General features: G+C 37.8%; 1 protein-coding gene across 6 annotated transcripts in view; it reads right to left on the reverse strand.

Annotated features, from left to right (window-relative positions):
* The window catches only part of TRPM6 (transient receptor potential cation channel subfamily M member 6), a 93,406-nt gene that overhangs the window by 26,777 nt on the left and 50,693 nt on the right, over positions 1 to 15,936 (reverse strand). For all 6 annotated transcript variants that reach the window (XM_038123960.1, XM_038123959.1, XM_038123963.1 and 3 more), the window contains 10 exons: positions 15,292 to 15,543; positions 14,182 to 14,356; positions 12,615 to 12,729; positions 10,778 to 10,977; positions 8,442 to 8,574; positions 5,643 to 6,778; positions 4,828 to 4,940; positions 3,769 to 3,895; positions 2,774 to 2,871; positions 395 to 453 (listed from right to left, as the gene is read on the reverse strand). In XM_038123960.1, the coding sequence (XP_037979888.1) occupies positions 395 to 453; positions 2,774 to 2,871; positions 3,769 to 3,895; positions 4,828 to 4,940; positions 5,643 to 6,778; positions 8,442 to 8,574; positions 10,778 to 10,977; positions 12,615 to 12,729; positions 14,182 to 14,356; positions 15,292 to 15,543 (2,408 nt within the window). The remainder of the gene's footprint in view (positions 1 to 394; positions 454 to 2,773; positions 2,872 to 3,768; positions 3,896 to 4,827; positions 4,941 to 5,642; positions 6,779 to 8,441; positions 8,575 to 10,777; positions 10,978 to 12,614; positions 12,730 to 14,181; positions 14,357 to 15,291; positions 15,544 to 15,936) is intronic.

Raw genomic sequence — 15,936 nt, forward strand, 5'->3', positions numbered from 1 at the left:
ATTGGAAAAAGGGTTTATTAAAGGTGCTATGGTCACAGAACCATAGAGAATCATTCTCTGGAATCACCAGAGAATCATAGAATCATTAAGGCTGGAAAATACCTTGTAAATCATCAGGTCCAGCTGTCATCTTAGTGACTGAATTAGAAAATTCAATTATTGTTAGAATTAGAGAGAGTGTCTATTCCACCTAAAATCATACACTTTGTTTAAATGGATCTCTTTGATCTCCCTCAGTGACCTTTCCTTTCAATAAACTTAAATATACTGAATGGCCTAAACTCTCCATGTCTCAGGAATTTGTCATACTAAGTATATTGCAGAACTGTAGACACTACAGACATCTCTTTCTGAAAACCTGTGATGAGTATCTTAACATACTAATGATACATACGAGGAGTTCCTGTTCAGATTACTTTTCTTGATATTTCCAAATACGCCATTACTGAAATCCTAAAAAAAGAAAGACACTTTTACCAGTAAAATATGCACATCTTTATCATATACAAATTGCACAGCTCAAGATGGTACAATCCTGAGAACAGTTCTTGATATGATTTTTGTTAACATGACTAATGACCCTGACAGGCAGGTGAATCATAGCACTGCCATACCTACACTAAAATGGAAATAATTTGCTCACATTGTCATTTTCCATGTTGTCTTCAGACATTTGAATTAAATACTCAGGTCATCACCTATATCTCCATACATTCACAAAGCTGGCTAAAGGTCTTCTAATAAGCACAGTATTAGAGAACTTTCTTTATGTTGGAAAATTCCAGTGTAGGTATAACCTTTACTATTGTTGAAAATAAGCCCTGGAACAGAAGAACGTAACACACTGGGCAGCTTTCCAGGGATATTTAGATCACATATTTTCCAGGTCTTATATTTAAAGAAATACTCAAATAATGTTTTAAACTTCAAGCTGTATTAGGAAAAAATGGGCCAGTCAGGTCCTCCTAATGTGGTAGTAAGAAACAGAATTTTTCTTCTCAATAGTATTCAGACCAGTCTCAATACTCAAAACACACACACATAAAAGTTAAAGGACAGTTACGTTTAAAAATGAATCAACTAAAATTCAACTTTCAATTTAAACTGAAACTTAAATAATTTTTTTTAAATTTCTCTCATATTTTGAACATGTACCTTGCTTTGAAGATGAGAAAGTCTTTAATAAAAGCTTCCTACACACCCCCTTACTTTGCTCTCTGGTTCCTATCAAGAGGGATTTCTGAGACCCTGGTATGTCATAAGTGAGAGGCTTTGCTTTCAGAAAGATACACATCTTTAAAATACACCACTCTCCCAGTGGAACAGTTGGATGCAGCAACTTTGTTACATCTCAGTGATAAATATAAGCTTTTATTGTCCAGAGAGAGGCACAACAATTCAGTGGATACTGGAGGCTGTACCTTGGAAGAATAAATAATTTGAAGTTGGTGTTTCAGAGACAACTAGTTTCAACATAACTCCAATACTGCTATTAATCAGCAGAATGGTTTTTTTACGATTTAAAAAATATCACACTTGAGTCTTATCCAAATATATCTTAATATAGGCTATGAAACACCAGATTACTTGGTTACCTCACACAGTTTTTCTGACTTTATTTTGCCTGGCTGATCCTGTGATTCACAATTAAAAGATGTATTGATTTTGAGTCCAAGTTTCAGTTTTACAGAATACAAAATCAGTAAATTTATTTCTATTTCTCTCTCTCATCACTTTTTCCTTCCAAATTCCACCATTTTTTAAAAATTAAAACATTAAAGCTCTCATCCCTGGTACATGGGATTGAAGTTCTACAACACTCAGAACAGCATAACTGAAATTACCTATTTCATTTTTATTCCTAAAAAAAAGAAAAATTATAACCTTTTCAGTGAAAAATAAGCTAGTCTTTGAAAGATCTCCATTTTACTAACCAGAAGTACTATAAGTAAAATCAACAAGGAAGGATGCTTTGGTGCTCTTGAAAAGAAAGAGGAAAGGATTCACTCACATTTCCTTTTCTTAACTTATTCTTTGGTAATTTCCTTTCATTTCTCTGAGATATTCCTATAAAATTTAATGAATGGTACATTTTCTTCTATTAGCTATTCAATTTTTTCTATTAGCTACATAATTTTAAAACAGATAGTAGTTTCCACAACGCAGATTCCTGCTCAAGTCTTCAGGAAATATAAATTGGTCTAGCTCAAATTCAAGGAGCTTATATTAATTTTCACACAGGAAGAGAATCTTTAGATTACAGAGCTGCAGATTAATTCTGGTAAATAAAACAATACAATGTTTATAATACAATGGTTAAAAAAACCATGTTTTGCAAGTATTATCAATATTTATCTATCCTTTTGCAAGAAATGACTATGTGAAAAAGTGAGTGCCATGTAGCTAACTCTCCAAAATTTTCTTCTAATCCATTCTGCCCACAAGTTCAAGACCAAGTTGTGTGCTCACTCATTGCCTGATGAAACATCAACACATGTTATTTGTGACTAAGCTTGTATTCAGAACCACTCTAAGATTCAATAATTTAATGTTCTATTTACATAATCTTAGAAGAGGCTTAGTAGAGCAGCTGTCAAATTATTCATTTACTTCCACACGTACACTGTTCCAGAAGACAACAAAGTTTCTCATCTCTCAAAGAGGTATGTCATGACAAAGAAACTCTATTGGCAAATCCAGGGATGACTGTAGAGCTACTCTGGGCTCATCAAAGCCAAAATTATGGACTAGGATGTGTAATCCTAGGTCTTACCTCTCGAGAATGCCTCAGGTAATCACAGAATGGTATGGTATGCCTACCAAAGTCTGGATTTTTAATTTTCTGGTGCTTGTAGTGGAGACGTTCCAAACCTAGTCAAAAGATAAGCTGTCAGCTATTTCTGGAGGGCAAATGAACAACTCCGTTGCTACACAGTGTTGTAAAATAAACACCTATACACCATATTGTCCCAGTATAATGCGTAATGGGTTAAAAAAACAATGATAGAATTTCAAAGGGCTAAACAGACTATTTCCACTTTTTTCAGCAGACTTTGGAGTACAGCCCTCCTCTGAGGGCTGAGCTCTGAGTGGTACTGAGCCACAGCACTGTCTAGTACTTCTCCCAGCAGCTCGCAGGATGAAACCAGTGATCCACATCACAGCAAAGTTGAAAGATGAGATGAAAAATGAATGATGCATAGAATTTCTGAGAAGGAAAGAGACGGAGAATTACTAAACAAAGGGTCAGAATGCCATTCCTTTTCACTCCAAAAGAGACAATATTAATTTCTTCCCTTTGGAGCATGTGTTTCTGAGCAATAAGAAATGAATAGCGCAGGCAGAAGATCTGCTAGTAAATACAGTATCACGACACTGCTTGGGAGGGTAGGTGTCCTGAAAAATAATGAGTTTATTTTTTTGCAATTAGCCAGGATGTCACTTTACAAGATGTCACTTTAGAAGACACTTCAGGAGAGGAGACAAAGATATCATTCTTCCTACTTATTCCTGAGGATTAGCACTCAACTATCTCCCATGGAAGACAGGCAGTGGTCCCAAAAAGATTCACCTGACCTTCCATCCATCCTATGACTCTTTTGCCTCTTCAATGTTGCATCAAATAACCAAGACAAACTAAGTCTAATTCTATAAAAGTTATGCCATAAGGTGAAAATGGTGGATGACACTTGGATTTTCTGAACTATATTAACTGCTTCTTTTTGAAAACTGTTCTGAAATTCATTTTATATGTAACATGTAACATACTTAGCTGACTGAAATTAGACACAGTGAGCCAATTCTTGCTGTGTTTCTCTTGCTCATCCCAGACATTGATTTCTGCAGGCTCTGAGTTCACTTGAGTGTTCTGGGGACAATCATCCACTCTAATCACCTGCCAAGACACAGACAAAACAATACTGAATTTACAGAATGACTAGCATCTCCACAGTTCCCCTGACAGCACTGTGATGTCAACATCTCTGAAATGCCAATGCATGAATGAATGCACTCCCAACTGAGAAACAGATTTTCCCAGTTTTGTTACAAACTGCAGAAGACACGTTGCTTTTGTCTAGCAAGTACTACAGTCTCACACTCTCTGAAGGTATTTGAACTTTGAGACCTAACACCTTGAGAGATACCAGATTTCTATGTTCAAGTCCAAGATCCTTTGCTGACCTGTGTATCTTATGTAAACAAACCAGCCTTCAGTATTCATCTCACTAAACATAATTCTTTCCAGATAATGAAGACCCTAGAAATTTCTTTATAGGTGCTAGAAATAGACTTTTATTTATCAACACACAGACTCAGCTGCAAAAGTTGCACCACACATATACACAATCAATATACTTTCTGCAATGTACTAGATGTTTGATGGATTCAGAGAAAAGTCTATGGGACTCTTGCAGGCAGGAGACAACATTATGAGGCCCATCTTGCCTGAAGTACAGTTGTAAACTCCCTGGATATGGTCACTGCTTCAGTCTAGTCCAGATCTTCATGTCTAGTCTAGACATGAAGCCTCCACAAGTCCTCTTGACAGCTGAAATGCAACGACTGATTTACGCTTGTGAATCACCACAAAATCAGTATCAGCACGGTATACCAAAGTCCCTGGATGCCAGCAAAATCAAAACAGAAATCACACACAACCAAAAAAAAAGTAAAATTGAACCAAAGCTAGACACACACAGGAGATGCTGCAGTTTGCATGCAGCACTTTAAATGTTTGCATTTTCAATTAAACAACACTGCAGAACTGCTCTTTAGGAATTAAAAAGACAATTTTGAGATATAGGATTCTCTTGCATCTGTCCATACCGGCACCTGAAGAGGTTTTTGATTCCTCTTTTCTCTCCCAGACTTTCTGTCTCTGTTTTGCTGTTTTGCTTTTGTTGCCTCACTGTAGTGTAGCTCACAGGATCCTAAAGATTCTGCAGGAAAGAGTCAAAAAACACCTTTAAGTTTCTGTTTACTAAGGAAAAATCTGATAGAACTGAGAACTAGCAGATGTCTAAAGCAGTCTGAGAAAGAGTTGTGATATCCAAGCTCAGTACTCAAGCAGTCCCATGCAAAGATGTGCACCATCACAAGACATAAAACAGCTAATGTCATCCATCACCTCATACTATACATAATTAAAACTGGAATCTGATGTATTTTAACGCTTGGTAAGCCAACTTGAGGGTGGATGGAGAGGTATTTAAACTGACTACAGAAAAGTATGCCTTTTCCTTCCCCATGCACCTATCGCTGATACTGCTAATGTATCTCTATGGAATCATTAAATGTATTTTGGTTCCTGCAACTCTGTCTTTGCATCCCCAGGGCAAGAAACTTCCCCAGAGTGAGTACAATCCTTCTGCCACCTGGCTGTGTAGCCACAGACGGGGAGATTCCATGAGGTGGGGCAGATCAGGGTGCCTGACACACAGGTGTGTTGCAGCTTAGATACCAGGCACAGTTCACATATTCCCAACACCCAGATCCACACAAGCAAAGTGAAAGAGTAACTCTGGACTCTCAGCTACTATCCACCACTGCATTTAATACCTTCTGGGTACAAATGAAACATTTTTTGATGTCTTGGACTCTCCAGCAGAAGATACAGTACACATTTAATGTTTTATAATTACCGCCTACAGGCTTGCAGAATTTCCCTGATCTCTCTTTCCTAGGGGACGATAAGCTGTTGCTTCTGCAGAAACTCCAGTCCCTCCAGGGAGGACTGATCCAGAAGGATATGCTTCGCTTCAGCCTGTTCTGAGAGATGCTGCTGCTGTGACATGACTTGACAGAGTTGTAGGAGAAGGACTTTGAATCACTTAACTGGACATGCCTCGTGGGATTATTCTGGCAATTGTTATCCCTGTCATAGGAGGAATGGAGGTACAGGGCTTTCTTCTTTGAATCTGAGATGAAAACTCCTTTTTCATCACCTTCAGAGAATCCCCAGTTCACATAACCACCTTCAATTTCTTCCCTGTCATCACAGAGGGATGCTGCACTTTCTTCAATATCCAGCGGTAGCTGGAGAGCAAGAGGATGAGCAGCTTCTGCAGCATTAATCTTTTCTGATGGCAAATGAATAACAAAGTCTCTCTGGCTCCATTGGTAACCTTCTGTCTCTTTCCCAAGGAAGCTGATACCTGGCAAGTTTTGCGGAACCATAATGCTACTTTGTAGGTCATCTCTGAATGCTTCATCCTTGTACTTGGCAGCAGTGTCCAAAAAGGACAAATTTAAGGTGACATCCTCAGAAAAAGACCCTCCTTGATGGTCAGGGGGCACCAGCAAAAACTGCCCATACCTAGGAGTCGACTTAGTCTCAGATGATACTCCTGAAGTGAGTGTGTCTGTTTCTATTTCCACCTTTTGAGAGCTGTCTTCTACGACATTGTTACTCTCAGACTTCAAGAGTTTGCACTCTGATGGAGACTGTGTCCTTACCAAGCTCCGTAAGAGGGAGGGTGGCATGCTATAATAGTGGTATTTCTTGTCATACAAGCCCTCCAGGCTGCTCAAGGTCTTGGAATAGAATGCATTGCTCCAGCTATGGGGCAGCTTCCTACAGGTTTGATGTTTTGTGTCAGCCAGTAAGGCTTCTTCCACCTTCAAGGTGTCTACAGCTGAAAGTACTTTCAGGATGTCCACTGTCAGGGCAGACAGGTCTTGCAAATGTCCTAGCTGGCTGTCCAAGGAGAGTAAAGACTCCTTAATATAAAATACCTTCTCATGCACTTCTTTAAGTTGTTGAAACATCTCTTCCACTCTAGGGAGAAAAAGAAAACATAACTAAAACACCAAAAGATAGATCTTTGCATCTGAGAGACTATGGAAGAAACCATTAATAAATTTCAAAAAGTCAGTGTTTCAAACAGGCTTTTATTTAAATGGTGATTTTCATTGCCATTAATACCTGTATTTGACAAAACCCAGCCAAACTGCCAGTGGGTTTCTTAAGGAAACAAACATTTCGCTCAAGGAATATCTATTTTAAAATTTGCTGTTTTCCTACTAATACTCATTCATTGCCATAGAACTACTAAAACATTGATGGCAGGTTACATTGGGTATGGCTGCAAATGAAGTATACTTCCTGTCATCTGGACATCCTGCATTTTACATTTCTTGGGTAAGCATGAGAAGGATAAGGCTCACACAAACTCTTTCATGTTGCATTTTTCAAATACTAGAGACTGCTGAGAAACAGGTCTTCCCAAGAACATATTTGGCCTCCAGAAGGAGATCCTATGCATCTTATGGCATTGGTTATCTTCAGGTAAAATTCAACTGCCCAACAGAAAAACAAAAGCCTTATTTATTATCCTCAAATTCCCAGTGAAAAGTGAAGGAACTTCTTGGCCTGGAATTAAATCATTTTAACCAAATCAGTATCTTTGTATTTTCTGAAGATATTCTCTGTTACTTTATCACTAAGACAATGATAAGTTAGCTGCAGGCAATATGCAGTAGTAATTTCTTTCCTTTGTTACAAAGTAACTAGAATATGTAGTATTAAGCCCTTGCTGCATAAAATCAAGGACCAGTGTCCCTGAACATTTTATTAATCTAAAATAGTTTCTTGCATTGATGTCATACAATGCTGTGAAGAGTGTTTCACTTGCACTCAGAAAAAAATTCCTTTCCAGATATATATTTATCCAGTAAATGAGATCTTCTTGAAGTAATGAATTCTGCAGTTTCTGAACAAAACTACTTATTTAATTTCTTTAAAGAGGATGTTTCTTTTGCTTCTGTGTTTAACTTTAACATGCAGAAAATAATGTTATGCTTTCTCTAGGCAAAACAAATTTGTTAGATGAAATCAGTGCTGGCATTCAGTAAGATTTTTTTATAGTGCTCATTTTTTTAACTCTTCCCATTAAACTTAATGGTAGATTTACCATTGATTTCAATAAAAAAGCTTAATTAGGCCAATACTGACTGTTTTGAAACCCAGTTGGTAGCTGTGTATTGACGTTGCATAAACTAAGACACTATATTGCAAATAATGCTACAATGGTTTTCAGGTTGTTTCTGTAAACAGCAATCATACCCAATCACAAGCAATACTCTCAGCGTCCCTACACTACTAAGCTTTTAAATAAAATTACATATTGTGTGCTGTTCTCTGGCTTGCTTTTGTAGTGCTACCTGATCTGCGCAAGTGAAACTAAGCAGCGCCTTGCTGTACCCCTTTAACCACATGCACACTGCACGGGTCTGGGGATGCAATTCTGTCAGCAAGACTTCCCAGACAGATCAGACCTGCACCTCAAAGAGATGCAGATACTGAAACAGACATAGTTCCATCAAATTAACAAGGCTTATGCATATTCAGAGTGGCCATAGCCAGCTTCAAAAGCATTAACTTATCAGTCTTTTTATATGACAAATTTATGCAAAGAACATAAATATGCATGAAAACACACCTTTCTGTGGTCAAACGGATCCTTTCACTACCACTGGAACTCAGATTTTCATTCTTTTCAAGAAAATATTCTTCTACACACTGTTCCTCAAAGTCATGGAGTTTCTTTAACTCCTCATCACTCAGGTAGAGCTCTGAATAAAGGAGGTAGGAATCAGTATGAAGCATGTTAATAATTGCAATAATTTATAAGTATGCATGAGGAAAAAAAAATCCAGTCAAAAAACTTGTTTACACTCCCTCCCTTGACAAGAATGAATCAGGCCTAAGTGCATGAATTTGGGCTTGAGTTTAAAGACTCAAATACATGAAAATATGGGATTTTTTTCTTTCCTTACACAGGGAACAAAACCACACTGACAAAAATTCTAGTACACTCCTCTTTAAAGCCTCAAAAATACACATCTGAATGGTTGCTCACAAAGATTAATTTTCTCACAAATTTTTTCCTGTACTTTGTTAAACATGAGTCATTCCCAAGACTTAGATACGAACATGTAAGCCTTACAAAAATTTCACTCAGTTTTGGCCCAGGCATTCATTTAGAGCTAGTCACCCACAACAACTACAGTCCATTCAGGTGCTCAGAGTTGCAAAGCTTTATATTTATTTTTTTTTCACCTGATTGGTTAATATGCTCATATCTATACAACATTCATATATCCTTAGTAAAAGTTCATATGTACAAAACATTAAGACCTTCCACCCCAAGATTATTGGGGGGAAAAAAGTATTAGGAAGTTTAAAACTCCATAACTTGGGCTGCTTATGGTGCTATTCTTCTAGCACACCAAGACTTCTGAGAGAACGGTTCCATTACAAGGCAGTACAAAGAAGTGCATATGGTGGAAAGCTGCTTGTCTGGCTCCAACGCCACATTTTCCAAGCTCCTATTTTCTGTCCTTTTCTATGTACCAAAGTTCTCACTGCACTTGCTGGAGAGGTGCCTGTTCCAAGCAACAAGGGGGTGTTTGCTACAAGGATGTACTACTCAGCTGCAACACACAGCTCAGCAGTGAAGACCACTCTCACTCCAAATGAGACTTCATCACCTTCCAGACAATTTTCTCCCATTTGACCTGTGTTTTTTTCTCCAAAATTTTACTCTGTGTCTTGTCATTGAATTTCCACAGCGTGGCCCTGGGTACTCATTGTGAAAAACCAGTTAATTATAACACCAAAACTAAAGTAAGAGAAAGCTCAAGCAAAAATGTATAGGAAAGGTCCCCAGAGGTGCCTAGACAGAAAAAAAATTCTCTTTGTGAGAGAAAGGTAAGGAAAGCATGCCTTCTGTGCAAGGATTTTCAGAGGTGCTAAGCAGTTTTCCTTCAGCCTAATGCTCCTTACAAGACACCCTCTATGCTATGTCACTGACTTATGCTGTGCTTGCACATAAAACAAGCAATGGCACTTCAAAGGCAGGCTGGTGTATCCAATCATGATGGGGCAGCTGAACCAGGGAGCAGCACTACAGTAGCTCAGCATTGATTAAGTAAGCCTGTTTTTGAGCTCCGTAACCACCTGTGAGTGGCATGTGAGCATGCCAGGTGTCTTCAGGGATTCATGTTCAGCAGAGAAAATTCTAAGTGAGGCATAACCCACACAGGGTCTGCTCACCTCTGTTACAAGGCATCAAGGGTGTACTATGCATCAAAATGGATAAGGCTGTATAATACTAGATATTAATGTTTCCCAAGTCTTTTTTAGATGTGGTTACAGTCACCTCTTCCCCTGCCTCACACTCACCACCAAGCCCCACTACTGAGTATTCATTTCCATCCCAGTATCTTGAAGTGCCTTTCCCACAACAGCTCAGGCTATTCCTGGCAGAGATGGTGACAGTGGGATAGGGAACTGGCATCACCTTAAAGGAAGCATTAGGAAAGACCTGGAATGAAGTAGTCCAGGCTGGGAAAAGTGAAGAAGGTAAGGTGCAGTGATAAGCCAGTGCACAAAGGGACAAATGAGGTAAGGACGTGGGAAGCCTCTCTGCATCTGCAATCACTGGATCTCCTCTACCCTTGGGCTTGGCAGCAACTTTCCCCAGGTAATGATAAAGGAATTATTCATCTTTTCATGACAAACATACAGAAATTTATATCTTTGCCATTGCTTAATTTCTTTTAAAATAAGAAATAATTTAGTTCCTACAGAATAAGTTGCTGTGCCTTTATTTCAGCTCAGAGTTGTGAGGTATCTTGACTGATGCACAGTATGCAGCACAGCAACAGCCAAAAATAAAGAAAGCATTACTCCCTTTTTTTTCTTTTTTTTTCAGAACTCAACTCCACAGTGATGGGAGTGATGATGAACTATTTATTTTGGTTCCCAGCTTACTTAGTCCAACGTCGCCTTCCTCTTGGTCCAACTCATTTGGGGGCTGATGGTGGAAGATGCACTTTATCAGAAGCCCAATGTGACTCAGGAAGATGAATGGTGGAGGCAGCCATGGCTTCTCACGGTAGGTCATGATGTAGCGATAGCGGTTGTACTTCCAGAGCTTGTTCGATATGGATTTCAAATCAAAATAAACATTACTGAGGAGAGAGCCACAGAGGAGAGGGGAAGGAGGGTAAAACACTCATGTGAGGAATACTCTCAATATAGCACTAGACACTTCTCTACAGATCTAACCTAACACTGGTCTCATTCCTCCAGTGAAGTAAATCAGCTTAGCAACTTGTATCTGCAGCTAGTGCACTTGGAATGAGATCTTCAAAGCTGCCTAACAAATTTGGCAATCCAATTCCCATTCACATTAATGGGAGCTGGGCAAAAGATGTCACTGATGTGGCTTTGAAATCCCAGTCATACTATTTAAATTTTAATACATACCCTAACTATAGAATTCAGCATTGTTTGCCTCTTTTGACTGGATTAAAAGTAGGTGTCAGGCTCAGGGAAGACTGTGATGAAATAGTTTGCAGCTACATGTGCCACTCTTCTGCAGAATACTCATTGGAGCTATGAAATTAATAAATGTGACTGCACTGAATATTTTTCAGTATCTACTATGATAGACCCAAGCACAGGAAAGAAATGTTGTGGTTTCTAGCATTCCATTTCTAGTCATTTCAGATTCACTGTCATTCTACACACCCAGCATATAATCACTAAAACATCAACTTTCCTTGTAAGAGCATAATTAAATGTATTTCTCATACCCACCCATTTCTGGTCCCACTTCTGGAACAATCAAATCACTATGCAGAAGATTTACCATATCATCATTACTAAAGGTTTAGTTCCAGAAATAATTCAGATAACAATTTCATGTAAAATATGTAAAATAATACATGATGTATAAAATAATAGCATGATTCCTTGACATAATTTCAAGAAAGGCATTTCTTATTGGAAGTGGAAATAGAATGAGTTTTGATAGTTCAGGGTTTTTTTGCATATGAATGAGTTCTTTTATTAATTTGAATTTTTTTAACCTGCAGCTGACTTTTTCTTCTCCAGAAATGCTATAAGAAAAAAAAAATTGCTTCGGTTAGGCTGCTCTTTACTAATATTTTACAGAATGTGCTATACTACAAGGGGTTCCTGCTTAAACATAAAGGGTTAGAATTACTATAAAGACACTGATAAAGTACTATGAATTTCTATAGAATTACTATAAAGACTTTCTACTATGGCAGCACACATTAAAAGGCAAATTGCTGGAAACACTACTGTTAAATTTCAATCTAGAACATATGAGATTGCTTAAAGTAAGTAAGAATTTTCAAATTATTTCCTAAAGGAAAAGCATACTCCTACTTTACCCTATTCACTTGAACACCTTCTACTTATCTGCCAGTTTGGCCTGCCCTATGATGAATATTATATAGGCTCTTAGCACAACAAATACAATTTTCAGGAATGGAAAATTACTTCAGAGATTAATTAATGCTGGGTTTTTTTGCCACCTGCAATTGTCCGCTCTCACAGAGTCACATTCTTTTTAAGTGGAAAAAGAGTTAACTGTCTTCTCACTATACCTTTCCTTGCACCATCTGGCTACCACCATTCTTTCCTTTATTTGACTTACCCCCATGGCTGATGCGGTACAACCACCACTATCAACATGCCCTTGCTGAGGCATTTTTGGTGAAAATTGCACCACTTTCCAGAAGTGCAAGCACAACATATGTTAGTTGCTTTTGCAGCAATATACCAAGGTACCTACTTAAAGAATGCAATGAGCAAGTTGACCATGATGATGTACTGCACAAAGAGGTAGACAGCTTGCAGAAACGGTGTGAGAAAGGAGCCAGGAGGACAGTCTTCATTGGCTTCACAAACTGAAAATGAAAGACATACAGAACACAGGTAGCATAGAAACCAGAGCAAAGCACAGCAATGGCCTGTGCTTCTCATTTGTCTCAGAAAGAAACAGGATAGTCTTCACTAATTTCACAGAGATTTCACATCACTAAATTTCCAACTTAAAGATCAACCTCTACCAAAAGGAGAACTGAGACCCCCTCATGCTGCTATCACCTTAGTTACCACTGTTCAGAAGAGGCAGACAAAACTTCATACAAATCAGTTCTTATGCCAGTCATTCCACTATTTGTTAAGGGGAAATACACAGCTGAAATGTATTTGGGGCATGGCTTTTACCCAAGAAAGCTGAAATCCAAATCTTTGATCCTTAAGACAGGAGCACCACAGACGTAAAGCAACAAATAGTGGAAATTAGGGAATCCCTTCTGATGTTTTTAAACCATAAAAACAAATACTTCCCAATATTTTTAATTTCTAATCAAATGTAAATCTTTTTCGGAAACTTTGAAACATACTTATAAAGAAGCGGCCCTAAATTTGGGACATATTCTGCAGGATAAAGAGTCACTAGAAAAAATCATAGTTTTATTTGGGAAGTATCAAATTTCTAAAGGTTTAGAATTATTAAGCGATTAAATGGATTAAACTGGGAAACTTGACAGTGTGCTTTCATTAAAATAATTTTGATTTATATAACCAAAATACATGTGACTGTATCAGCAGTAATAATGGAGGCAATATGGTACATTATTTTAATTAAATGGGTCTATGCTGAACTATGTACTATGTAAATATATATTTCTCTTTGTGTAACTACTTTTCTATTTTAGGGAATGTTTTACTTATACCTTTAGTCAGTAGCATGAGAGTGCCTTACATCTGTAATGCTTAAATATCTCTGCAGCACCTGGTTCCTCTCTCTTACTAAAACAAGGTCAAAGCCATAATCAAGGTACACAATTTTTCCCACTTACATTGATTGGTTCTAGTTCTTTTATGTGCACATAGTTTATCTGTTTTAAAGTAGTGCCAGGTAACTTATTTCTCCATTTCTTTTCCTCCTTTATTCTTTCTTCCTTAAAGGCAGCTTTTCTCTTTTCTCCAAGAGGTCAGCAGCTTTGGATTCACTTAATTGGAAATTTATTTCCCAGGCCGATCCTCTGACCAGGAAGTAGCTAGCTTAGTATTAGTTCCTATGTGCTATGCCCTGATATTTGCAGTATATTGAATTTGAAACACTAAATTTGAAGACCTTAGAATTTAAACCTGTTTATTTTTCACAAAGAAGTTCATATTTTCCACTTCATTCATGCAGTATTACCCATTATGGACATACACATATTTGTATTAGAACTGTTTAAGGAAGAACAGACTCAGTAGGTAGTCAAAACTCAGAAGACCAATGTAGACATGCTTCTGCACATATTTAATTTAAGCTGTTGAGCTATAGTCTCAAAATTACCTACCATCTATTTCTCCAGCATAGACCTCACCAAACATCATCCAGTAGGGCTGAAATACAATATCCCGCGCCAGTGTCCAAGAAGGAGGCTCCTCTGGCGAAAGAATCGCCTTTCGTGACACCCCAAAACTCAGCAGGACTATGGCCATCATGATTACAATATAGAACATGTTTCCTGTCTGGAAGACATGTTTGTGTAAAATAATTAGTTGTGTTAATTACATATAAAAGAGACATTAATTTTAGGGAAGAGTATCAGTCATTGTTTTTACAAATCAGAATATAAAACCAGGGGTAATAATCTAATATGCTGGAGGAAATATTTTGTTTCTATGACCTGGACTACATGAGAATTTTATAGATGTTAAAATCAGCCTAAATCAAAAAAGCCACAAGTTCTACTTGCTTCACATGCCTCTCTTATATCTTAAACAAGATCTAAAAAATGCGGAGATCTTGCAATGGCGATTTTGCTCAGTGGTGCTTCTTTCAAACTGAGAGCAAGGAACAGCAGTGAAAAATTTTTTTACCTCCTAAACAAATGCCATGAAAGACAGAATATAAAAGTATTAAGAAGAGAGCTCTCAGTAACGGAGGCAGATTTCAGTAGGAATCTTCACATGTCCCCCAGGACTAGACAGTTGTTTAGCAATAGTTCTTACAGCAAAACAGAAACAAGTTTAACTGATTTCACAGAAATTTTGACAAATAAACAGGGATATACTTATTTGAATCAGCAAGTAAAACAATAATGAAACTGTTTCCAAGAGTTAGGGGAATAACACATCACAGTGAACCCATCTCCAAGAGGCAGTGACTTTTCTTTCTCCTGTTACCAAGCTAGATTGGTAAACTAACTCAAATGCAACCCTTCTCTAAAGAACTAAGTAAAAATGGCTTTCGTGAATAAATTAGTGCAATTAATAAATTAAAGGAAAGTGTAATCTGATTATGGTCAACCCACAAACAAAAAAAAAAACCATGGTATTTTCAAGTAAAACATTCTCTATGAATCATGAGACCACTTCTCCTTTTCTGTCACTTCTGAGCTTTACATATTCCTGAAGGTAGATGCCTTAGCTACAGAAATACTGCTCCAAAGCACAGTACTTACCATTTTCCCAATCATTGTCAGGTATGGGCCAGCATGCTGATTCACAGCAAAAAGATCAAGGAGCCGAGTATACCAAAATATGATATCCAAGCAGTAAAGCAGCCTCCCTGCAGTTTGAACAGGGGGGTTGGACCACCGCAAACCAAAACCAATCATAAACAGGATGATAGCTACAGAATCAGTAAAATTCCAGTATTCATAAATCCACACCTTCACTTTTTGGCAGAATTTTCCAGGTTCTGAGATAAATACCTGGGTAGAATTGGGAGAAAAACACCATAAAATGCCATTAAAATCACATATACATTAACCTTTTCTGTGTGCATTATTTCATGATATTTAGGAATGCATCATTTCCCCCCCCCCCCCCTTTTTTTTTGGTGGTTTTTTTTTTTGTCTCGGACCCATTTACTGCATATTGTCATTCACCATCAATTGAGGTTTTTACTTAATCTACCATGTCATATTGCTCAAGTATGCCACATCAAATGGGATAGCTCTTACTGAAAAAAAAAATGGATCCTGAACTGTTCACTAAAGGGCACATAGCTCTGCGGAAGAGAGCAGCCAGTAAAGAATTGTTACGCACACATACTATTAGAAATTAACAAGCATTTTCTAGAGGGATGGTCACGACCTGCAATG

Source organism: Motacilla alba, chromosome Z (genome assembly GCF_015832195.1).
Source record: "Motacilla alba alba isolate MOTALB_02 chromosome Z, Motacilla_alba_V1.0_pri, whole genome shotgun sequence".
Taxonomy (NCBI): Eukaryota; Metazoa; Chordata; class Aves; order Passeriformes; family Motacillidae; genus Motacilla; species Motacilla alba.